The 26,364-nt window shown below is 43.6% G+C and overlaps 1 protein-coding gene across 4 annotated transcripts in view; it reads right to left on the bottom strand.

Annotated features, from left to right (window-relative positions):
* Positions 1-485: 485 nt before the first annotated feature.
* The window catches only part of LOC121288594 (kazrin-like), a 190,300-nt gene continuing 164,421 nt past the window's right edge, over positions 486-26,364 (bottom strand). For 2 of the 4 annotated variants that reach the window (XM_041207218.1, XM_041207217.1), the window contains exons 5-8: positions 21,413-21,496; positions 10,968-11,154; positions 8,994-9,124; positions 486-3,906 (exon numbers count right to left, since the gene is read on the bottom strand). In XM_041207218.1, coding sequence (XP_041063152.1) covers positions 3,739-3,906; positions 8,994-9,124; positions 10,968-11,154; positions 21,413-21,496 — 570 coding nt within the window. In that variant the 3' untranslated portion in view covers positions 486-3,738. The remainder of the gene's footprint in view (positions 3,907-8,993; positions 9,125-10,967; positions 11,155-21,412; positions 21,497-26,364) is intronic. The other 2 variants (XM_041207219.1, XM_041207220.1) reach the window with 1 other exon arrangement.

Genomic DNA, 26,364 nt, shown 5'->3' with positions numbered 1-26,364 from the left:
CTCCACATTGCTTCCTAGTCATCTCCTGCTTGCTTCACATACTCCATTTCTCTTTTTCAACATGTATGTTTTTTAAACAGACTTTGAGTAGACAACAGTTTGTGGTGGAGAACTCCATTTTCTAACTGCCTTCTGTGGGGAAAAGAACGTTCTAACCTCCTCTTTGATTCTTTTTGTGATCATTTTAAATTTGGACCTTCTTGTTTCTGCTTTGCCAACTTTATTGCTAGTTTCTTCATCATAACTCTTCACTTATCCTGAAGATCTCTAGCAGGCCACCTCACAACCAACTCAGCTCCAGGGGGTGAATCCCTAACTTCTCCAGGAGACCAGGGGAGAAGCTTGCTGTACAAAGAAAATAACACCTGAAGACAGACACTAAGTTCTGTGAGCCGCTCTGCTATAGTGTCTTAAACCTCGATAGAGGAAACCACAGAGAAAATGTGCCATTTATTTTAAAATAGGTTTTATTTTAATTTGCTTGCAATTGAAGCCGCACTGCTGAGCTTTTGGTAGCATTCACAGTGCGGGGATAAAACAATTTGACTCTAAACTTGCCCAGCATAAATTTTCTATTTAGTTTCTTAAATAAATCCATTTTCTTTCCGTATCGGTAGCATTATTTTACCTAATTTACAAAAAAACAAAAGAACCCCCGAGTGAATGGGAATGCTTTTAAAAAGATGTCGAACTTGCAAGTGATTTTAAATTCCAGTATGCTGCCTTACATCACATGCAGGCACCAGGCTCAGGGAAAACTGCACAGCCCTTCTGATACTTTTTGAGTTAATGTGCGATCGCTTTATTCCAAGAGGTTTTTCTTTTGCATTGCTCTACAGAGAATGGGGAGGTCTGGCTTTCAAAGGCCAAGAGGAAACCATCTCGATGTATTAATACATTTCACCTTGTCAGAGTTGAGATCGGTAACTCCAATCCTCTTCAGTCTCAGTGCAATGTCGCGCAGAACTGGGGCGGAGACCATTCCCCTCCCCACATCTCAAATCATGGTGACCTGACCCTTCCCACAGCCCATGAGGCAGGAAACCTTTCTCTCCTACCTGGCAACTCCTGGGGCAAGGGTTCCATCCCTCCCCAGAATTTCTATGCTTCCCAGAATTGAGTGAACAACTGCCTAGAGTTGAACCCAGGCCTCTAAAGGCCAAGGGGCAGTCACATTAATGAGAAGATATTGGTTTCCCTTATAGTGATGGCTGCTTCACAAGTTGGACAGGCCTGCAACGCTCTGAGGCAGAGCGGAATTGAAATGACTTGCAAGTTCGACAACATCTTAACAGGAATAAAAACTGTCTCCTTGGGAAATAAAACACAAGACTTACAAAAATGTCCAACATCCCATGCGAGGTCAGCCCTGCAGCTGCTCTTCCAACAGCATGTGAAGTCACCAGCTCTCCAATTCTGACAGCTCCCTTTGCAAAGCAAGATGGGGAGCTGTATTTCAACAGCTCCCCATATGATGGCGGTGTGTTAGTTTGACATTACTCGCAGTTTGACAATCTTTAAAGAGACCGTATCCCTTTGCCTGGTCTATATATACAGAATATTTGGAACAGGTCAATCCCCATCAATAAGATCAGTGTGCAGGTTGCAATATCCAACAGCTAAATATTCACAGATTTTTTAATCTCAAATTTATTTATTTATTTTAACCTTGAATCATTTGGATTTTGAAATGGTTTAAATAGCTTATGTCATCTTTGGTTTCTTTGCAGGGCATCAGTGCATTGAGAACACACAGCAGTGACAGAGGCAGAGAACTATCTCACTGTTTCCAGTGCCTTGGAAGCAGTTGGCCCATTTCTTACAGCTTTGAAGATTTACGTATTACTGCAATTTCGCAACCAAAATTCACCCAGGGCTACACTTTTGGATGATGTTTACATGTAATAAGAGTTATGATTTGGAAGCAAGGTTTCGAATTTGCTTACTCTCCCAATGATTTATGAACCAATCCTTCTGAGTGGAAGGATTCACAGCTAGCCATTGTAAGTAACTAGGCAATTATTGGCCAGTCTGTATGATTGTAGAGGGGGACAGTGTAGTGGTGGCTCATGTAGTCAATGCTGATCAAGAGAATGTACCTTACGATAGCATCAGATCAAAAAATAATAAGGGAGGAGTATTAAGTGGGTGTGCATTTGATCTTATGATTCTCCTCACAATGAGTTCCTCATCTTGGTCCTGTCACTGTGGGGGGCACACCAAGTGGAGTCCAGCTAATTACCCACACAGCAGGCATCACTTTGGGTCTCAAATATGCATGTTGGGGAAACACTGGGTGACAGCTGTGAGGATTGGTGTATGCTATGAGGAAGCCTTGTTTAAAATGATTGGGTTCTGAGGACTTGTTATAAAAAGGCCATTCCTTCATGCCAAATGGACTGTGTTGCATTTCACCCTAAAAGATGTAGTATCTTTCAGTATCAGTTCAAGAAATCAAAACAGTGTAGGATTCCCAAGAGCAGCATCTCAATATCTTTCTATTGTTCTTGCACCGAGTGGACTACAATGCAGAATACCAAAATTGAATTGGAATGGAAACTGAAGTGTAAAAATATGTCAGTGGAAAGAAGGTTTTACGTGGGAATGTTCAGAGTCTTATTCTCTGCTGACCAGTAGAAATGACAAGTGACAGACGCCAGTCACCTCTCAAAAATTCAGTCAAATCTCAACAATCCACATGTGGGCCAATGAATGCCTTAACCTTTGACTGAAACTGGTCTGTGGAATTCCTCAGTGCCCCCACCCCAACAAAAAACTTCCATAGGGCATTCTCCTGATGGTTCAGGGAACGACAAGTGTGTTAGATGTTAAAGTAAGCTGTAACTTACTTTACAGTAAAGTAAAAGTAAGATATTTATAAGATAAAAGGAGAAATTTTGCAGTGAGATCTCTGATATCTGTTGGCAACAATCTTGGACTGTGATGAGGGTTAATTTTTCCCTCCCTGGGTCTAAATCTTTATTACACCACTCACGGTCCCTGTAATTTTACATCTGCTTTCTCTATATCAATTAGTACCACTGTGGATCTAACATGCTGTAGACCATAAAGCTAGGACGAGGTCCCTTTAACAGAACCATCTCATTAATCTGGACAAAGCATGCTCAGCCAATGAATGTGATGCATCAAAGATACTATCAACACACTAATAGCTCATTATATGATTAGGAAGCTGACCTCTGGATGAACAGAAGGGTGGGGTTAAAGGAGATGGAGGTCTTGAGCATGCCCAGTTGAAATGAGGAAGTTCTCTTAAATTGTCAAACCGATGGAACACAACACACACTGGGACATGGGAATAACAAATAGGAGAAAATACCTTACAAAGAAGCACAAAGTGCACGATTGCAGTTATTTACAGTTACAGTACACAGCTGTCCTTCAGGGTTCCAGTCTCAGTAAGATTAAAACACAGCCGTGTCCCTCCACAGATTCACAGGTGACATTATCCACAAAGATTTTTATATATATATATATATATATATATATATGTATATATATACACATTAATTACAGAGTGCGCTGGGCCAGCCCCAGGGCTCACATATTTCTTAAGTTTAAAAACAGACAGACCTACACACACACATTCAATGAGCACACAAGTGTACTTGCACACACAAACACACACAGCCCCAAAGAGCACATGCGCACACACACGTACACACAAGCATGTACACACACACACACACACAAAAAGGTTGAGTGGATGGCTGTTTATCACCAATCTGCATCTTCCTCTACGTAATAATCGGTAGAAGTACCATCAAACAGGCCGGGATCCAGAGATTTCCGTTGCTTGCCCCTGGCAAACACCCGCGAAATGGAGCCAAACACCAACTTCTCTTTCTTCTTCTTTCTCTTTTGTTCTTCTAGGTCTTCGAGAGACTGGATAATTAAAACAAAAACATTCATTTGTTGCTTTTTATTTTCTAGCTGTACAGCATGGCATAAAAGGGCGAACTTCCTCTCCTCCCCCGAAAATGGGATTTTAGCTGTTCTCCAGGACTTCACCCAAGCTGTCGTGTGTCAGGAGGCTATTCAGCCTTGGAGTCAATGCAGCCAAGCCCATTTATATCCTTGCCCAATGTACACACTTTCCGACAAGGGTTCACTGGTAATTAGGAGGGGGAAGCCCTGGCTGATAATGCTCCTGAGATAAGGGTGAGACTAAGGCCAAACATAACATCTTCTACTGCTACCCTGGCTGCGAGTAGCTGATTCAGCACAAACCAGGGATTGAATCTGGTGGCTTCCTGGTCTGTAAAGCTCCCTTCCACATCCAGCAGCAAAGGAGTGATGGTGGAGTGCACTGCTTCTCAACAGTAGCTGGACTAGGGAAAGGGAGCCTGATGACTGACTAGTCTTGCTCTACAACCATTCTAAAAGCCACACTAGCAGCAAAGATGGGGCCTTTCAGCATAAAAACCTGCCAGGGAATGAGAGAGATGATTCTGAGTAAGAACATGTTCAAATTTGCCAAAAAGGAAAATTCATCTCGCATTGCTATTAATTGACCCCTGAACTGCACTGTGGGGATAAATGGTTTCTGAATGGCTGGACTTCATTTTATCAGGCACACAGATTGTCTGATAGCTGTAAACAAGCAGTGCTACACACGTGATGGCCACCACTCTGCATTATTTTTTACATTGATCAACACACAGCTTCTTCCAATCAGGCCCACTGGTGGGGCTGCAGGGAGGGTGGCTGTGGAAAACAGCTCCACCTTTTTGGCAGTTTTAAAACAAGGAACGATTGGGTACCTCTAGAGCTTCTGCATCCAGCTCCTTAAGATATTATGGCTTTGATGGAGTACCACCACACACCTGGCTTTTAAAGAACTTAACTTCCCCTACGTTAGAGCCTCCAATATATTAGGACTAAAGATACCTAGGATCAGTGTGAATTTGTTTTTTTTTGAATATTCATTCTTGGCATGTAGGTGTCACTGGCAAGACCAGCAATAACTTGCATTTACATAGTACTTTAAACATAGAAAAGCATTCCAAGGTACTTCACAAGAGTGTAAGCAGACAAAAGCTGATAACAAGGTAAAGAAGAAGATATTAAGACAAATGACTAACAGATTGATCAAAGAGTTATAAAGAGGATCTTTAGGGAAGAGAGAGGTGAAGGGGTTTAAGCAGGGAACTCCAGAACTAAGAGTCTGGACAATTGAAAGCACGGTTACTAACAGCTGGGTGAAAGGAATGGGAGGACTTCAAACCCATGGGAGTGAATAAGTAATGGGAGGGAATAAGTAATTGGGAGGCTGGAGTTGACTGAAGTTTCAACCTGAAATATTCCAACCTAACTTTACAAATACCCATTGTATTCATCCAGCCTTGAGATCCTGGTTAGAATCAATGAAGAGTCTCACTTCAGACAGACACATTTTCCAAAGCAAGCAGGCTTTGGTCAAGCTTGACTCACCAGTGACCAATAATCTGAAGCTCAGAGTTACTCAGAATGCAGCACTAAATAAAGTAACTAGATACAGGCAGGAAAAGGTGAGAGAAATCCAGTGTCTGGAGAGACGGTAACCAGAGAACACAGGTGTAAGGTAATCGACAAAAGAACCAGAGGCGGCATGAAGAAAATAAAACTTATGCTGCGAGTTGTTTTGATCTGTAATGCACCGTCTGCAAGGATAGCGGAAGCAAATTCAATAGTAACTTTTAAAAGTGAAGTGGATAAATGCTTTCTGGGGAAACATCAGTTGGTCAACAGGGAAAGAGCAGGGGAGTGGGAATATTTGGGTCATTTTATAGACAGTCGATACAAGCACATTGGGCTTGAAGCCCTCTTTCTGCGCTGTATAATTCTATGATTTTACAGAATAGAATACTGATATGGGGGTGTGGGAAGGGTGGGCTTCCGAGACTACAGTCCAGAGGGCTTTTCTTTTAAAAAAGAGTTCCAACCGTAATCTAATCAAGAGGTTAAAACAGTTTATAAATCGAATAGGATACTTGGAAATTAGTTAAAGATAAATCAAAAATTATTGCTGTAAAGAGGGACATGTTGGCAAAGCTTTTCATCCTGCACTCATCTGGACAAATGCAAGAATACCAAATTTCAAATTATCACAACAATTTATACTGCAGTAGAAAAGGGTGCTGATTGGTTGGTAAGTCAACTCAAAAGAAAGCGGCTTTTGCATGTAGTATAAATAGTTGTGATCGTTTGAAATTTGGCTTTCTTGCATTTGTTCTGATGAGTGCACGATGAAAAGCTTTGGCAGCATTTTTTTCATTCTTTCACGGGACGTGGGCTTTGCAGGCTGGGCCAGCATTTATTGCCCATCCCTAGTTGCCCTTGAGGTGGTGGTGGTGAGCTGCCTTCTTGAGCCGCTGCAGTCCATGTCATGTAGATACATCCACAGTGCCATTAGGAAAGGAGTTCCAGGATTTTGAGCCAGTGACAATGAAGGAACGGCGATATATTTCCAAGTCAGGATGGTGAGTGACTTGGAGGGGAACTTCCAGGTTGTGGTGTTCCCATGTGTCCGCTGCCCTTGTTCTTCTAGATGGTAGTGGTTGTGGGTTTGAAAGGTGCTGTAGAAGGAGCCTTTATGAATTCCTGCAGTGCATCTTGTAGGTGGCACACACTGCTGCTACTGTGCGGTGGAGGGAGTGAATGTTTGTGGATGTGGTGCCAATCAAGTGGGCTGCACTCATCCAGGCAAGTGGGAAGTATTCCATCACACTCCTGATTTGTGCCTTGTAGATGGTGGACAGGCTTTGCGGAGTCAGGAAGTGAGTTACCTGTCGCAGGAATCTTAGCCTCTGACCGGCTCTTGTAGCCACGGTATTTATATGGCTAGTCCAGTTCAGTTTCTGGTCAATGGTAACCTACAGGATGTTGACAGTGGGGGATTCAGTGAGCAATCAAAAATTAATCTCACTGCCCTGTGCTCTGCCCATAGCCCTGTATCTTCCTCTGCCAACCTCTCTCCTGGCTCTTTTAGTGCTAATTTTAAATTGGTCTACTCCCTAACCAGAGGGGGTAGTTTTTCCCTATTGACTATCAAAAACATCTCTGATCACACCTCTACTTAGTCTTGTCTGCTCTATGCAAAAGCAAAATACCACAGATGCTGGAAATCTGAAACAAAAGACAAAACAGAAGTTGAGAGGAGATTTGACAAATGTGTTCAAAAACACAAGGGGCCTGGTCAGAGTAAGTAGTGAGAAACTTCCCATTAGCCGAAGGGCCAAGAACCAGAGGAAATTGATTTAAAGCGATTGGCAAAAGAACCAAAAGTGAAATCAGGAAAGTCTTTTTTACACAGTGAGTGGTTAAGATCTGGAATGCACTGCCTAAAAGCGTGGTGGAGGCAGATTCAATTCGGCTTTCAAAAGGAATTGGGTCATGATCTGAATATAAAACAACTCCAGAGCTACAAGAAAAAGATGGGGAGTGGGATAAGCCGAGTTGTTCTTGTAGAGAACCGACATAGACACGGTGGGCCAAATAGCCTCCCTTTGTGCTGTAACCATTCTATGATTCTGTTAAAAACTCAGCAGGTAAAACAGCATCAGGGGAGAGAGGAACAGAGTTAAAGTCTCAGGTCCATGACCTATTCTGATGAAAGGCCATCGACCTGAAACGTCAACTCTGTTTCTCTCCTCAGATGCTGCCTGACCTGCTGAGTATTTCCAGCATTTTCTGTTCTTACTTCGCTGCTCTGTTTGTTTAATGTGAGGGTTTCCCTTTGTTCCTGTTGCCAGGATCAGCACCAGCTACACTGCACTCTGCATGCAGTCACATTAGACAATTAATAACGGTGCTGTGATGACTGTGGGCTTCTGCAAAAATTAGGTGCAGTAGATTGTCCACAATACAATGCACATTCCATCCAAACAAAAACAACCTTCAAATTAAACAATTAAGCTTCATTGTAATTTGATGCTTTACAAATGAAAAAAAAACAGGATTTTTCCATTCATTTCCCATAAATTTTGTGTATGGGCTCCCGAGGTAGATTTTGACTTTGCACAAGAGCATAAGAAATAGGAACAGAAGTATGATGTTCAGCCCACTGGGCATGTTCCGCCATTTAATAATCAGATCGTGGTCTTAACTCCACTTTCCTACCTGCTCCCCCATAATCCTCGACTCCCTTGTTGATCAAAATCTATCTAACTCAAGGGTCTCATCCTTGAATATATTCAATGACTTGGCCTCCACTGCTCTCTGGGGAAGAGAATTCAGAATGACCCCATGACTATGTAAGAAGGATCAGATAACTGTTTAACACTATTCCCCATTTTTATCTCCATGACATCCCCTGTAAGGGCAGCTGATCCAATATTGCCCATTTAGCCTTTCGTCCAAAGTCAAAAATGACCGCCTTTGTGCAAGGAAGCCAGAACTAATAACTATTGCGATCTGCTCCCTTCGCAAGAAGCACAGTTTCCAGCCAGAGTTCCAGAAGGTGAACTAGAGGGCAATTAGAGTGAGCTGGCACTCCCATGGAGGAACCTCTCTAAACTCTCCAGTCTTAGATAGCACCTTCCAAATCCATGACTGCTATCACTTAGAAGGTCAAGGGCAGCAAAGACTTGGGAACACCACTACCTGCAAGTTCCTCTCCAAGGCACTCACCACCCTGACTTGGAAATATATCGCCGTTCCCTCACTATCGCTATGTCAAAATCCTGGAACTCCCTCCCTAACAGCACTGTGGGTATACCAACACCACATGGACTGCAGCAATTCAAGAAGGCAGCTCACCACCACCTTCGCAAGGGCAATTAGGGATGGGCAATAAATGCTGGCCCAGCCAGTGATGCCCACAACTCATGAATGAATAAAACTCAGAGCTCCCAATCTTACCATCATTTGTTATAAAATTGAGTACACCATGAATTGGGTGCCCTGATCTTTTTGGTGGACTGGTGCAGGTTATTGTTTGAGAGATTTGTCCAGTTACTGAATGTGGAATAGATCCCGCAAGTGTTTCTTACATTACAGAGCGAGTGCGTCCGGTGTCGTGGTGAGTTGATGTCGCTTGGTGTGGACGACCTTTCACCCTCAAGCACCGAGGCGTCTGAGATGATGGATGGTTGCCTTGAGTGACATGGACTGACTCGCACTCCTGTGTGAAGATTAAGCATAAAGATTAATCAGTGCGTGACTGCTCACCTTGAAACTCAACTAAAGTCATCTGGCCCTGCTCTTTCTGAGCTGAAGGCAGCAAGATTTAGCAATGGGACGGAAGGTTCAGGTCAGGCCAGGGTTTGTCAAAGAGTGGAGAAATCTTTCAAAGAAACCAGAACAAAAAGATCTCCCCCAACAACCTACTCCCACCCAACTCCCTTGGTTGAGTGGATAAACGCACCAGGTGCTACGGCACCCAGAGTAAAATACCATGTTCAATCCCTGCTCCATGTTAACTGATCACTGCTGAAGGGGCAATGGAGCGCTACAGTTGTACTAAACTTCTCTGGGTTTTCAGAGTTTGACTGCTGATCACTGTTCAGTGGTCCCAGCCACAAAGTGCATCAAGGTGGACAGGATCTGACTCGGTTCTAATGCTCTCCCATGTTGAAATAGCCTGCCAACACCAACTACTTTGCTAAGCACTCCCAACATTGGCTAGATACTGGGTAAAGCTCCTTCTGTACTGCCTCACTTAGCTCCAGAGTGTTAGTTACAGAGTAATGCAACATCACGCTGTTGAACAATAACCCTAGACTCAGTGGCGCCTTGTGCCTAGCATGACAATCCCCTTTATTACACCCACTACTCATTGCCCCTAAGAGTGAGACTGCCAATTAGTGACAAATTGTGAACAAATGTGTGCTGTGGGTTCACAGACTCTAGGTAAGTATGCTCAGCGTACACCAATACATGGCGCACAAGGCTCTTTTAATCTCATAGCGCAAAATTAGTAAATTTAAAGCCCAGTTGGTAAATTTAAAAGAACAATCTTCCATTTTACTCAAAACATCAAATGTGCCTGTTAGCTATTCTATATTCATTGGATTTGTTACTGAGTCATTTACAGCACAGAAGGAGATCATTTTGGCCAATTGTTCATATATTTAGAAAGATTTCATGCCAGGTTCACTATCATTCACTGTACTTCCCCATCTGTTAAACCCTTTGAGACCAAAACAGACTTTGAGCCACCAATAGCTCACATTAAAATACAAAAGGAATCAGGTGTAACCCAGTGAGAGTTGCTGGAATCTAGTTGAGGGGTTTGGACAAGTAACAATTAAGTGAGGGCCAACCAGTAGCATTTTGCTTTCATTACAGTAGCATTTCACACTTGTTTTAGGATTCCAGTCTGTATACCTACTTTTGCTGAGGAAACAGATGGAAACGTGTTTGTACTCGAAAGAGTTACTTTTGCTGAGGAAAATCAGTGTTCCCTCAGTGCGGCGTCCCATCTCTTCCCTCTCTCTCATTCCTACATGAGTCTGACTGGGTTTGAGTCTCTCTCTTTATAGATAACTTCTAAATGTGGAAATCAAACAAATGCCATCAATATGTATCGTCAAGTGTATTAGGGATATAGACTCAGGATCATCACTAGAAGAATGAAGGGAAGTTCAAGGATTAGTTCCACAAGAAGGTTCTTAGAACATAGAATGCTTTACCACAGGAGAGACAGGCTAAGGTGTCAAAAGGGAACTGGATAAATATTTCAAAAGGAAGGATATAGAAGGATATGGCAAATAGCAGGAAAATGGGATTGGAATAGACTGCTTTAGTTGAAGAGCTAGTGCCAGCAAGGAACAATGGGTTCAATAGTCTTATTCTGCACTGCAAATCTATAGTTTGGTAGAAAGGTCCAAAGATGTTAGTATGGGATTTATTGAAGGGAATCAGTGGTTTTCTTAGAGAAATATTCCCTGTTATTCCATCAAACTCAGGCACCACAAGAGACATAACTGACAAACATGAAGAATCTTCAATCTCTGACCTCTTACCTTGCCTGTCTACCGAGTGATGATGTGTGTGATACAACGTTTGCTGGCTCTGTCGGATCGCAGCAGTGAGTGGGAGGTCTGACTGCGTCACCCACTCCTGATTCCCGTTCAGCATACTCTCGCTCGGCATTGCCAGTGAGTGTCTCTTGGGGACGTCCTTGGTAAGCGTGGCTAAGGACTGCTTGGCCTGCAAGAAAAACAGAAGCTGGATGAAATCCTGTGAGCAGCCAGGCAACTGCGTGGTCTGAAAAGGGACCTCTGTACGGAATGAACAACTACAATGGGGAAAAGCGTGCAGGGCTCCCAACTTCATCTACAGCACAATCACCAAAAAAGGTTAAACGTGTTTCAAACCAAGTCATTCAGCAAGGACCTAACACTTCCTAGTTATTGAGAAACTCATGCAAGACTGCATGCATTCACAAAAACATACAATATTACCTCTGATCAGGATTCGATTACTCTGAAACGTCAGTACTATAGATGGTGGGCCTACTAGAGAATTACTTGTGTTGGCCTCACACTGACCTGGACATCCATTTGGGGTCTTAAGTTGACAGTCCAATTTTGATGGTTACCATTGCAGGACTGAGGCAGCTTCCCAAGTGGGGTAAGCAGGTGTAACAATTTTCTGAAGAGCTGTTCTTAGGGAATTGGGGGTGTTCGCAGCTCTAGCCAGAATACTCCTGGATAATAGGGGAACAAAAGAAATCTCCTGCTGAATGGATCATCTTGGCTGGGCCTTCTTGAAACCTTGTTGGCAAGACAAAATCCAACGGCCTTGAGCGTGGAAGTTAAACAAAAAATATTTAAATACCCCAATGGTTCCATGGGTGAATGCAACACCCAGTGTGCTGAAGCACCCTGTAATGTGCCAATTTGCCAATGAGTCCCTGTCCAATCCTACTGGCCTCAGTGGCCTTAGCATAGAGTGAGGCGTGGAAAAGATTAACAGTCCCTATTTCTCATCACAATCCAATGTCTCCAGCTAGAAAGCCAGTGTGTGTGTGTGTGTGTGTGTGTGTGTGTGTGTGTGTGTGTGTGTGGAGCTGTTAGATGATGGCATGTTTGGTTTTGGTACTGATATCACTCATAATTGCAGGGTCCAGAGCTATGAGGCTGACACATTGGGCACGAAAATTTGTGTCAGGATTTAGATGGCAACCAGCACTTTTGGTATTGCATCCAGCGTCTTCAGGAGCAGAGCTGGCAGGGTGGGGTGGGGGGTAGAAAACAGATTGAAGAATGATTTCTCTGGTTACTATGGTGAGCTCTGCTAGGGATACGAAGAAAGACTGCTTGACTTGCAATTTATAAAGCTGGCTGAAAATTGTAAAATCAATTGGACCACCCTCAGCACAAGGTAGTGGGAAAGGATACCAGTTAGATCAGGCTTGTCCCTTTAAGGGGACACAATTGAATGTAGCTTTGTATCATAACCATAAGCGAAGAGGCAGAAGCAGTATTTAGAATTTTCCCACTCAAAGTGATCAAATGCCACTTGAAAAAAAATTGAAAGTATTATCTGCAATGGAGCAGGCAGCACCTTGGGAACACTGCCAACAAGCCATAGAAAGAAAACATAAATGCTCAGAAAGAAGGCACTTGTCACATCTGAAACAGGGATTGCATGCTTGAAGAGGCTGCAGACTGATACACAAAGACCCATGGCTTCTTTCCCAAACAATGGAACACAACTTGTCTAACATTGTACTGGGCCATCTGAGCACCAACTATTGAGGACTCTGGCTGGCAGAGTGGGGATACAGCTTGGGGATGAAGGCATGTTTAGTTGCAGGCATTAACCTGGGTCCTCCAGAGGTGAAGAGTTTTCCCCCTAGAGTTTTTGAACACTGCAGATCAGCAGCCTTTTGCATTGTGCCTACCAGTCCACATTACTGACCATTTCACAGACTCCGAATGCCAGAGGTGAAGGCAAACTAGACTACCACCACATTTAGACATCACTACAGCACCTGGGAGGTTGGAACCATTTTGCGTGTGCTTGTGGTTTATTTTGTATTTCCCGTTTTGTAGACAGAACTGCTGAGTGTTTGTACTGATCCTTGAGCTGCTAGTTATTGTCATCCCAACACTGCAACATACCCTGAGGAACTAGTACGCAGGACGTTGAGCATGCTTAAAGAAACAGTACATCTTCACAGGGTGCCAATACCTAACACACATGCTCTTGCATTAACCTTAGAAATGATTAGTTTGACTTTAAAATTTTGCAAACTGGCTTGAAACTACCACTGGGCCGCACTGGTTAAGTACCAGGTCACCGTAAAACCATAAAAATAGCATGTAAGAAGACATTAACACATGGACAGATCTGAAATGTTGGACAGTGTGGCTAGCTTTTGGGATTCCAAGTCAAAAGATGTGCAGGTCTAACACCTGTAAATGTTGTCTTCTATTGGTCATGGTGGGCAGGGTATTGCCTAAAACTGTAACATCCAATCTCCTAAACAATCCAGAAAGTGTATCAGCAGGGTAACATCACGACAGATAAACAGAATGCTTCAGTGCAGAGTCTTGCTGAAGTTTTGCCTTTACAGTTTGTTTTTTCTCTCTCCCAGCTGCATTTTATTCCTCATTGCTCCATTATATGATGCAGCCTGATATCCTGTGACAAACTGTTTGTACTGGAGCCTCCATTATCCACACTAGAATCACCCATCAGAGATTGGGTGGAACAAACTAATGCTCAAGATATTACCTCACTGCCCAGCTTCTATGGTTTGGATTTTACTGCTTCTCAGCACATTGTTTCTTTTGCTACTTGTATTGTAAAGTGTTTATTTCTTTGTGCAGAGCTTTGTGATACCATACATGCAAGCGCTCAGGGATTCATCATTATCTAATTACCCATTAGGGAGAAGGAGAGGGGGCTAATCCATTATAGGTGATAATGGAAATTCCAATAGATTTTTTCTGATCTGCAGTGACCTGTGTGGTTCACACATGTACAGAATGTTATAACTGATTAATGATATTTTTAAAATCCTTGTAAACAGGCTTGGCAATGTAATTATTAGAATGGGAGTTGATGTCAACATCCCGAGTAATGCCAGGCTCCATTTGATTCCTTCTTTATAATATATTCCTGACATTGCAGAAGAAAGAGGCATGCTGTTGAAGGTTCTGTCTTTCATTCATCAGGACTGATGCAAGACTGCCAAATTTCAATGGGAAGAACAATATATATTGTATGAGAAAAGGGTGCTGATTGGTTGGCAACTCAATCCTGACAGGTCAAGGCCTTGCCATGGAGAATGGGAACTACTGTCCCCAGGTTTTTGTTTAATTCAAAGAAGTGCAATGCCTGGACACGTTCTTTCTGCTTGCAGAGGACAGGTCACTGCATATGAATGTATGCAGCCAGAGTCAACTTGCCAACCAATCAGCACTCTTTTCTCATGCAGTATAAATTGTTGTTCCCTTTGAAATTTGGTATTCTTGCATCTATTCTGATGAGTGCAAGATGAAAAGCTTTGACAGCATGTTTCTTTTCTCTGCATGACTCAAGTTCTGTATTACCAAGCGATTATACATTCCTGTTACATTAGACTGCATAAAATATCATAAATGGCCTAATGATTCCTGTATCTAGATCTCCATGAGGATTAGGACCTATTGCCACATGACAGAGAGGAGTCCTTGGTGGAGTGGAAGTAGGAGGATTGGAGATTTGAGTTGGGTTATGGAGGTAGCACTTACCAGACCTAAACTTATAGTTAAGGGGAGAAACAAAGATTCCCCGGCTGGTGACGGGGTGGGCAAAAATACACATGGACCAATCAACCTTCCTAGTGGGATGGGATAGGGTCGGGGGGGATTAGGTGAGGGCGAAGAGGAGAAATGCAGTTTCCAGCTGGTCTTCTTACTGAAAGTGGTTTGTGTTATGTGTTGTGTTTTGGTAAGTACTAGCAAAACCAAGGTGACATACCGATTTTGGGTTGCATTAGCTGTGGAAATACCTCAGGTTCCAGGAAAATTTATCAATGTTGCCAAAAATCCACAAACGCTGCAGACTGATTGAAGTTCAGGGATTCAATGTAACTAAAGCAGTCTGTGAAAAATGCACAAGTTTAGATTTGGGTTTCAAGATTTCCATTCCCTATTCAGTGAGCTTCCAATGTGAAGTCAATTGAAGAGCGGGAAAAAAAAAAAGACCCGGAAGCAGTAACCACCACCTAGAAAAGTGGGAGAAAAAGAAAAAGAGGAGCCAGAGCCAGCAACCATCAGCTAGAAGAGTGGGCAAAAAGGGGACCCGGAAGCAGTAACCACCAAACAGAAGTGAGGGAGAGAAAGAAAAGGAGCTGGGGGCAGCAACCACCACCTAGAAGAGCTATTCAATCCAGTCCAGTCTGTGGCTCCAGAGCAGAACAGCTGTGTTCTGAGAGAAACCAAAGTGTGATATCACAAGAAAAAAAGATGTGATTGGTTGGTGAATATTTTGCTCGTTTATCTTCATAACTCACATTTTATTTATAATTGTAAGGTTTTACTAGTTATAGTAAGGTTTAAAAGCAATAGTAAAGGCTACTGGAAGTAGCAGTATTTACTAAAAATAAATTAACACCTAATAAAGATGGCAGGTGATGTATTGTGGCTGCAGTACGTGGGAGTTCATGGACGTTGGCATGATCCAGGCAACACGCCTGAGTAAGTGTCTGCTGCTCAAGGACTCAAGGAGCTTCAGCTCAGAGTCATTGAGCGGGGGGCCAAGCTGCAGACACTGCAATGTATCAAGGAGGTGCAAAGTTACCTGGACACTTTGTACCAGGAGTCAGTCACACCCCTTAGGGTAGGTTTGATCATTGGTCAGGGACAGGAGGGCATGACTGTGAGTGAGGCAGGTATGGGGACCCAGAAGGTGGAAGTGAAGGAGTCTCAGCTTTTGCAACTGTATAACAGGTTCGAGGTTCATGCAGTCTGTATGGATGAAAGTAGTGGTTTGCAAGGTGGACGAGCAAACTGACTATGGTAAAGGATGCCATTCAAACAGGGAAAGTTAATAGGGATGTAGTGGTAGTTGAGGCAGTATAGCCAGGGGGATAGACAGTTCTCAGCAGTTAGGTGCGGGAGTCCAAAAAGTTGTGTTGCTTACCCAATGCCAGGGTATGGGAAATCTTCTCTGGGCTGGAGAGGAACTTGGAAATGGGAGGTGGAGGATCCAGTGGTAGTGGTCCACATAGGTACCAATGACATAGGTAGAACTGAGTTTCTGCTGAGGGAGTATGAGCAGCTAGGGGATAAATAAAAAACAGAACCTCAAAAAGGTAATCTCTGGATTAGTACCTAAGCCACGAGCAAATTAGCACAGGGTAAATCAGATTAGAGAATTAAATGTGTGGCTCAAAAGATTGGTGTGGGAGAAATGGGTTTCAATTCACGGGGCACAGGCACGAGTACTGGGAAAAGTGGGAACTGTACCACTCGGATAATCGTCACCTGAACCATGTGGGACTGGTGTTCTGGCGAGTTACGGCGGTAGTGAGGACTTTTAAACTAAATAGTGGGGGCAAGGGATCAAATTTAGGAAGATGTGGTAAGTTAAATAGAGAAGATAAGGCAAGAGAGCAAGGTTGGAATAAGGAAAACGATGATCAGAGCAAACGTGGCAGGAAGGGACAGAGTGTACAAGCAAAAGAGTGCACCAGCGGGAAAGGCTAGAGGTTACAAAAATAATAAAAAGACAGAACTAAAGGCTCTGTCTCTGAACGCACATAGCATTCGTAACAAAGCAGATGACTTGGCAGCACAAATAGAAATAAACACGTATAATAGCCATTATAGCAACACGGCTGCAGGACCAGAATATACAAGGGTACATGATATTTAGGAAGGGCAGGAAGCTAGGAAAAAGTGGAGGGGTAGCTCTGTTAATTAGGGATGACACTGGTACAATAAAGAGAGAGATGACATTAGTTCTGGAGGTCAAGGTGTAGAATCACATTTGGTAGAGATGAGAAATAGTAATGGTAAAAAGTCACTTGTGGGAGTGGTTTATAAGCCCCTAAAAATAACCACACTGTAGGACGGGATATACAGGATTAAATAATGGGGGTTGAGGGAATGGTATGGTGGTAATCAGGGGTGATTTTAATCTACATACAGATTGGACAAATCAAATTGGCAAGTGTGAATCAGGAGGTGAAAGGGTACTGAACTAAAACTTGACAAGTCCCTAGGTCCTGATAGACTTCATCCTAGGGTCTGAAAAAAAAGTGGTTGCTGAGATAGTAGATGCATTGCTTTTAGTTTTCCAAAATTCCCTAGATTCTGGAAAGGTTCTATCAGATTGGAAAACAATGAATGTGATTCCTCTATTCAAGAAAGGAAGGAGACAGAAAGCAGCAAACTACAGGCCAATTAGCTTAACATGTGTCATAGGGAAAATGCTGGAATCCATTATTAAGGAGGTTATAGCGGTACACTTAGAAGATCTCAATGCAATCAGGCAGAGTCAAAATGGATTTATGAAAGGGAGATCACGTTTGTCTAATTTATTGGGGTTATTTTAGGAAGCAACAAGCAATGTGGATAAAGGGATGTGGGTGTGTTGTACTAGATTTCCAGAAGCTTTTGACAAGGTGCAACATCAAAGGTGGCTTACACAAAATAAGAGGTTATGGTGTAGGGGTAACACATTAGCATGGATGGAGGATTGGTTAGCTAACAGGAAACATAGTAGGCATAAATGGGTCATTTTCAGGTTGGCAAGATGTGATGAGTGGGGTGCCACAGGAATCATTGCTGGGGCCTCAACTATTTACAATTTATAATCAATTACTTGGATAAAGGGACCAAATGTGTGGTTGCAAAATTTGCTGATGATAGGCAGGAAAGTAAGTTGTGAAGGGAACATAAGGAAACTGCAAAGGGACATGGGTAGGTTAAATGAGTGGACAAAAATTTGGCACATGGGAGTATGATGCGGGAAAATGTGAACTTGCCCACTTTGGCAAGAAGAACGGTAAAGCAGTATATTATTTAAGTGGAGAGAGATTGCAGAACTGAGGAACAGAGGGATCTGGATGGGGTGTCCTAGTATATGAATCACTAAACGTTAGCATGCAGGTACAGCAAGTGATTAGAAAGGCTAATGGAATGTTGATGCTTATTGCGAGGGAAATGGAATATAAAAGTAGGGACGTTTGTTGTACAGGGTGTTGGGGAGACCACATCTGGAATACTGTGTACAGTTTTGGTCTCCTTATTTAAGGAAGGGTACAAATGCGTTAGAAGCAGATCAGAGAAGGTTCAATCAACTGATGGGGTTGGGGGAGGGGGGGGTTGGTGTGTGCGTGTGTGTGTGTTTTATCTTGCAAGGAAAGGTTGGAGTTTAGAAGAATGAGAGATGATCCTAACTTGTATGTAATTGTTGCAGAAAGTTGGAAGGACCTGAGCCACGAGCAAGCAGATTTACACAGGTACACTGCCATCAATCTCCTGGTGGCCAAAATACAATGGTACCTATTTACAATGCAGGAAGACAAATGGGAGAGAAACAAAGGAGCAGGTACAGGCAGATAAATGAGGAAAGAAGAAACTTTAAACAAAACACACTGATGTCAAGGAGTGCTTGGGGATGTAGGATATATCTGGACATTATAGTAGGGCACATCTAATTGTTAGTGACAGGTGGGAGGTAGATCAGAATGTTACAGTTAGGGCTGTGCTCATCTGCATGTGTAGAACAGCTGCACACTGTGTTGACGTTAACAGCAGGTTGACTGTGTGTAGCTGTTAATGAACGACTTTCAGCCTGACACCAGGCGCTGCAACTGGATCCTTCCTTCAGGACACCTCACATTTCAGGACACTTGCAGTCTTTTGCTCCTGTCTGAACATGTTCTAAAATCAATTTTAAAATGTCACTGGGATTTTCATATATCAGTGGCTGAGTAAAATGTTCAGCTTATTTGTACTGTGAAAATCACCCAGTGCCTGAAGGGAATGTTTAGTGGCATATATAAACCCTCCCACCTCCAACCACCCCCACCCCCACTCCCATGGTGAAGTACTGGTGGGTGGAAGTGTATCACTGGGCTTAGATTAGTGAGTTCAATATAATGAATATTGGTTAAAGTTTGTCCTTCCACTCCCCCACCTGAGTGCAAGTGCCCAGTATTAACAAGGGTGTCAAAACTAATACACTTATCAAATCTGCAGCTCTCCCTGGAATAAAACAGAAGTTAGTTAAGTATCTTGGCCGGATCTTGTTGAACAAGCGAGTGAAGACTAATTAATCAACCCGAACAGAATTCAATGGATAGATTCACCTACTGACATATTTAAAAGGTGAACAAAGAACATCAGGGACCCATGAATGCTCAGTCTGTATGTCAACCTTAAACACTATTCTCCCCACCTGAGAACTCTTGGGAGAGGGAGAAAAACAGAAAGGCTGGGGGGGGCAAAACAGTGAAAAGTGTGGAGAATTCTCCCCCTTGACCCCATAAGGGGATCAAAGAAGGTTCAGGAGCCCATGAACAGTCAAAATATAACACAAGGCAATGGGTTGTCAAAACTTGGTCATTTTAGAGGTTCAATCGCCAACTAGGTATTTGGTGGCAGATGTTGCGAGGTGTTGGAGGTGAGAGGGTAAATGTGTGAGGCAATTACAGGATTTGGAGTAGGGAGTAAAGCGGGTGATAACTCAGGCGTAAAAAATATAGGGGAAGGTCCCCATCGCCAAAGGGATCCATCCATCCCTAGATTGGGAACTTCACTGAAAACTGAGTGCAAGATGCTCAGAGTGGGTGGCATGAAACAAATGGCATGAAAAGAGTGGCAGATGGGAGCAATAAGAGTGGCATCTAATTGCCAGCACTTGGTTATGAAGGTGCCACATCCTTCTAACAATCAGCAGCTTTCAATACTTGCAGGTGAGCATCTCTTCTCCAACCGGTTTAATATTTTCCCCACTCTCCCTCACACAGGCTACCATTTGCAGCCATATAGGGCAGGATATTGACCCACACCCAAAGTCTGCTCCTCAAGCACTACTCCTGGATTCAGTGCAGCAGTGAGGGATTTGGATGAGGTGTTAAATAGAGGCCAGGCTGTATCCTGTCACAATTCTAGAGGGTTCTAAAAATCCTATGGTTGTGCCTGCGCGTGGCAGGGGTGCACGTATCTGTGTGTGTGGGGATGTGCGTGCATGTGCACTCTAGCCTAACACAGTGCTTAAGATTTATGATTAGTAGTGCTTTAGTATATGTCCCTGCAGAGCCCAGCTTCATCGAGGAGGTTTCAGGCAGGTACAGTTCCTAGCAATGGCTGCTCACTGCTGTAACTAAAGATCTTTGGTTTTAGGGCTATCTCGAGTTGTGATCTCAACACTGGATCAATAGATCAGCTAGACCCGGGCTCAAAACCTCGAGACTCAGCAAGGGTAAGACAAAGCAGTATCCCAGCTACTGTGTCTGTGTGTCAGGACAGGAAAGGGAAGGAGGGCTGAATCCAGGATTGGGATTAACTGTGATGCCCATCACAGTCAAATACTCTGCTGACAACTCATTATCCAGGCTGGGTGTGTTATTGCAGGACAGAGCACTTGGTCTTTCACTGGTACAATCATTGTGCAATTCTTACAAAAAGTGACTTCGTTCTGAAGCTGTGACTAAAGGTTATTTTCAAAGAAACAGACATACTCTTTACAAACTCATGGTCTACACATCCCCACAGCATTGATTTCCAGAACATTTTGACACAGCCAGACCAGCCAGCTCGGACTGAAATATCCCACAGGCATTACACAAGGGGGACGGGTTAGGAAAAGATCTGAGGACAGACACTGAAGATCTCTTCTAAGAGATTTTAAGGAGATTTTTAAAAAAACATTTATTGGTTCTGATGTGGGCATCACTAGCAAGGCCAGCATTCATTGCCCATCTCTGGTTGTCCGCGAGAAGCTGGTGATGAGCTGCCTCTTGAGCCGCTGTAGGCCATGAGGTTAAGGTACACCCACAGTGCTGTTAGGGAGTTTCATGATTCTGGAAGTGGAAGAGGGGTAATCAGGAATATGTAAAGGGAGGTCTGGAGTGTGGAGAATGATGCCTGAAGGTTCCAACACTGCCTTCAGCGGAGTAGGCCGGGTGGGGGCAAGGGAAAACGCACAGTTGACCAGAGTTAGGAGGGGAGAGGACATGAGCGGGAAAACAAGGGTGGAAAAGATTCAACTGATGAGAACCCTGACAAAAACCCTGCCACACACTCTAGTTACACAAAACCTGTCCCAAAGCAGTGTGTGCAGTGCATGAGCATACCAATACTGGTCAAGGTTAGTAACAGGACACAAACGTGCACACCAGCTCAAAAACTATGCTGGAGTTAAAGTGGACTAAGGTGATCGATTGGTGCCAATTGTACAACAGAACACCATTTAAATACACATAGTGCGTGATATATTTTCTCAGTGCACGTCTTACCGCCAGCACCCGAGGGAAGGGCTCCTTCTCAGCTGAACGATCGAAAATGCGATATTCCATTTTCTGGCCCATACGGTTCATTATCTGGGGAGATAGCATGTCAAATAGAATGACCTACTGTGTTCTGCCCTACATGACTTTTGACCTGACCTGCCCTCATTTTTTGCAGGCTAATTCCTGCTTTACCAGTAGGTGGCGCAGTTGGACCAGGATGTTGGAGGGTGACATATATTCCAGGAGGGTAAAAGCTGAGGACTAAAATGAAGCAATGGACGAAAAGAAGAAAAGGATAAAAGGGAAGATGGGAGTCAGTGTATCATGAAAACTATTTTAGACGTAAGAATAGGAGGTGAAAATAATCAACAGCATGCGCTGAAAAGGAGCTGTACAAACTCAACAGAGGACATGGGCAGCCTGCTCTCAGCAAGTCTAAGCAGCAGAATGGAGTAATGAAATTCCTGAGCTTCCTGCAGCCAAGTGAAGGGACCTCCAATCTCCACCCTGAGGGCTTGCCTCTGTCCGTTAGCCAGGCTTTAGAAAAGTATCGTTCTGAACCAACGACGCAGCTGTATGGAAGGAACAAATCTTAAATTGACGTCAAAACCAATCTGTTGCAGCATAAAGACAGCAGCTAAATGAAGTAGTTAACAGTGTGATCCCAATGCGATTTCCTCTACATTGGAGAGACCAAACGCAGACTGGGTGACCGCTTTGCAGAACACCTTCAGTCTGTCCGCAAGCATTACCCAGACCTCCCTGTCGCTTGCTATTTCAACACTCCATCCTGCTCTCATGCCCACATGTCCGTCCTTGGCTTGCTGCATTGTTCCAGTGAAGCTCAACGCAAACTGGAAGAACAGCACCTCATCTTCTGACTAGGCATTTTACAGCCTTCCGGACTGAACATTGAGTTCAACAACTTTAGATCATGAACTCTCTCCGCCATCCCCACCCCCTTTCCGACCCCCCTTTTTTCCAATAATTTATATAGATTTTTCTTTTCCCACCTATTTCCATTATTTTTAAACATATTTCCATCCACTGTTTGATCTCTACCTTTTAGCCTATTTCGATCCCTTCCCCCTACCCCACCCGGGCTATCTGTACCTTGCACGTCCTGCTTTCTACCCTTAATGTCCCCATTAGCACATTCCTTAGCTAATAACACCATCGCCAACACTTCTTTGTCCTTTTGTCTATGACATCTGCTGGTTATCTCCACCTATCACTGGCCCTCTATCCAGCTCTACCTGTCCCAATCCCCCTTAAATCAGTTCATATTTCACCTCTTTTCTATTTTTCCTTAGTTCTGATGAAGTCATACAGACTCGAAAAGTTAACTATGTTCCTCTCCGCAGATGCTGTCAGACCTGCTGAGTCTTTCCAGGTATTTTTGTTTTAGTTAGCAGTGTGGCTCAGCCCTGGGCCTGGTGCTTAGGCTGCCTAGGCCCGGTGAGTGCATTGCACCACCGGCAAGAAATGAAAGTTGCCAGCTTTAGCAAATGAATGTTCAGTGTATCTATACTACATTTCTCTTAAAATAAACAGGTTTACATTGGCATTAAGGAGGTAGACATGTCCAATAAGAGTGCATCTAGAGAATGTCACCCGACTGCATGAAGTGTTGGGCCCGTCTACATAGCAACAAGTCATCTGTACCCACTGCTGCACCATTGGGATTATAAACTGTGCTGCACTGTAGATTCCCCTGTGCTAAATCTGGAAGTGAAAGCCAGTCTCAGCAATAGTGACCATGACAACTATCATTGATTGCTGTAAAAATCCATCTGGTTCACTAATGTCCTTTAGGGAAGGAAATCCACCATCCTTATTCGGTCTGGCCTGCATGTGATTCCAGACCCACAGCAATGTGGTTGACTCATAACTGCCCTCTGAAATGGCCTAGCAAGGCACTCAGTTCAAGGGCAGTTAGGGATGGGTAATAAATGCTGGCCTTGCCAGCGATGCCCACATCCCATGAAAAGGATAAAAATTGATGTGCCCTGAGTCTATACTGGGTACAGTAGGGGGTTTGCCTCTCGGAGTTAACATCAAATGTTGCAACTTTAACTGTGTACATCAAGGAAGGGATGAGTGAATGAATGTCAAACTGCTCGCTAAGATCTCCAATTCACTTCCCAATCTCATGACAAGGTTCAGCTCACCCACTAGAGTCAAGCATCAGCAACAAGGTGAGAGAAACTCAGGACTCTTCACTCACTCCCATCATGGTAACAAGCTTAGGTTACTTGTGCCTTCAATCATGGTCACAGGGTGGGATGTCCTGGCTCGTGTTCTATAAGACACGCTAGTGGTTGATGAGTTTTAAGCCTTGTTTGTCCATTAAAAATGGATATTTCTTGTCCCATACTGTGTCTGGTTTAACACCTATTGCACTCTGATAATCATACTAACTAAACACTCAGCCCTCGGCAATGTTAACAGCTCCTGGCAATGTGTTAAATCCTTAGGATCTTAGTATTGCTCCGGAATTACATTAATACAAGCCGAGCAACTGGTCACAGTTGATACTAAACCTTCAAAGCTGGCCTTCTTTAAGTGGGACTCTTGGCTGGGATTTCAAGCCTTCCTGCAGGGCATCACTGGCAATGGTTCAGAGTATGCTACTGACACCTCCCATCACATCATCATACAGCACAGAAGCAGGTTAGTCAGTTCCTTACTCAGTCTATGTCTGTGCCGCTCTCTGCTGGACCAACACTAATTGGGAACATTGAATGAGTGATCGATCGCCGCATTACTGCATGAATGGATTCAACTAGTACCTTTCCCTGCTCTGTACAGGTAAAGATTGAAGAGGAATGAGGAAAATAATAATTTATAACAGTCTGCACTACTGGAGAATAAGAAACAAAATGCAAGAAGGTAGACAATAGTGTCCGGCAGGTTTCTCCTCCCTCCATTTGCTTGGCTCCCAGAATCTCTCAGTTACTGGACTGGCTGCTTCAGGGTACTTGGGAGAGGAGCTAAAGAGAAAGAGAAAGAGAGAGAGAGAGAGAGAGAATTCACAGAAGGGCAGAGGCGATTTATTCCTTTTAATGCCTGCCCAAACACTCATGATCTGGGGTGTGACTGACAGCTGAGGAAAAAACACACCTGTTTGTACATGCATGTCCAAATCAGGTGTTTGGAAAGTACACTGCCACATTGTTCTTGACTAAAGAGGGCCCAGTTTCCCAGGGAGAACAGGTGCATGCAGCTGTATACTCCAAATCCCTTTGACACTAAAACCTCCTCCCACACACAAGAGAGCATGTGTCTCCCACACTGACACAGATCGACTTGGAGTGAAAAGAACGCCTATTGATGCCAATACACAGCTCGATCCAATGAGCTATTTACAGAACCTAGGGCACATGTCCTCACAGTGAAACCTTCATACTTAATAATGCTGCACATACCCCTCCACCGCCAGTGCACACAGTGCCAGCAGCAAATTGTCAAGCTTTCTTCAACAGCGTCTTCCAAATCCATGACCTCTACCACCTAGAAGGACAAGGGCAGCAGACAGGTGGAAACATCATGAGCTACAAAGTGCAAGATCTCCTCCAAGTCACACAACGTCCTGACTTGGAGCAGTATCATCGTTCACTGTCTCTGGGTCAAAATCCTGGAGCTTCAAATGCGACAACACTGTGGATGTACCTACACCGCATGGACTCTAGTGGTTCAAGAAAGGTAGCTCAAGGGTAATTAAGGATGGCAATAAATGCTGGCCTTGCCAACAATATCCAAATCCCACAAAGGCATAAAAGGAATTCTCGACATAGGCCCTGTACAATGCACAGTGATGTTACACTTTCCCATGCATTCTACCTGCTACACGTATAATCCTGCTCTCTGCACCAGTGTGAACAGTACCATCATGCTCCAGTTAACTATCTGGTCTATAGTTCGTTTTCCCCTTTCCTTTCTTTCTCTATTTCATGAAATGCACAGGCAACTGGTGCCTGCTGAAATCTTGTCAAATAGTAACTTTCAAATGAGAATTGGATAAAGGGAAAATGTTTGTACAGCTAAGGGGAACGAGCAGGGGAGTAGATCTAATGGGATAGCTTTACCAAGGAGCTGACACAGAGAGTAGGTCGAGTGGTCTTCTTCTGTGCAGCATCATTTGAAATGTCCTTTTTTTTTTGAAAAATGAGAATACTATCAGGCAATTTTATCATGGAAACAGAACAGGGAGGCTCAGTCCTGCGATTGTCCAAAATGTAAATGGCACAATTTAAGGCTGAGGAGGGTGAAGAAATAGGCCCTGGACTGTGAACAAGAACAGTAAATCTGCTCTCAAGGCTTGATCAGGGCCACTTTGTAAAGGTATTTCCTCTCCTGCCCAATCTAGAAGCCTGCTCCTGGGCCTCTGCACACCAAGAGGTGAAGGATAACACAAAGACAGCTCTCTCCTTTCTAATTTTACACCACGATCCATTTGTTGATCACCACCGTTAGGTTTTGTGGCTATCGAAAACCTGCATGTTTATTTCCTGTAACTATATCTTTACCAACCTGAGGTTAACAGGAAGGAATTGTAAGAACATCATTTAAATCAGATATATGCATGTCTTTTTTTTAAATTGTAAAGAATTGTTTATGAATGTCAGTGATTCCTCTTCCTGTAGCGCTCACTGCATGAAATGCAGCAGCCCAAGGAGAATCTCTAAAGTTACTCAATGTGTGTATGATCTCTCACTACATCCACCAACAACAAAATGACATATGTGGGGTAAATAAAAACGCACGAGTAACAATGTAGACAAATGCAGGAGGGCAGAAGTGGTGCCTTGAGGGGCAATCTATTGCCATATTGTGTCCCTAGCTCATTTTCCATTACTGGACTGTAACTGGCTGCTTGCATGTCCAAAACAATGACTTAATAGTGTAAAATGATAAAAAGAGCCCACAAATGAACCAGAGCAGCTTGTGCAGGTACT

This window comes from Carcharodon carcharias, chromosome 15 (genome assembly GCF_017639515.1).
Source record: "Carcharodon carcharias isolate sCarCar2 chromosome 15, sCarCar2.pri, whole genome shotgun sequence".
Lineage (NCBI taxonomy): Eukaryota > Metazoa > Chordata > Chondrichthyes > Lamniformes > Lamnidae > Carcharodon > Carcharodon carcharias.
Note: the sequence above shows the minus strand (reverse complement) of the source record. Positions and strands in the feature narration are given on the sequence as shown.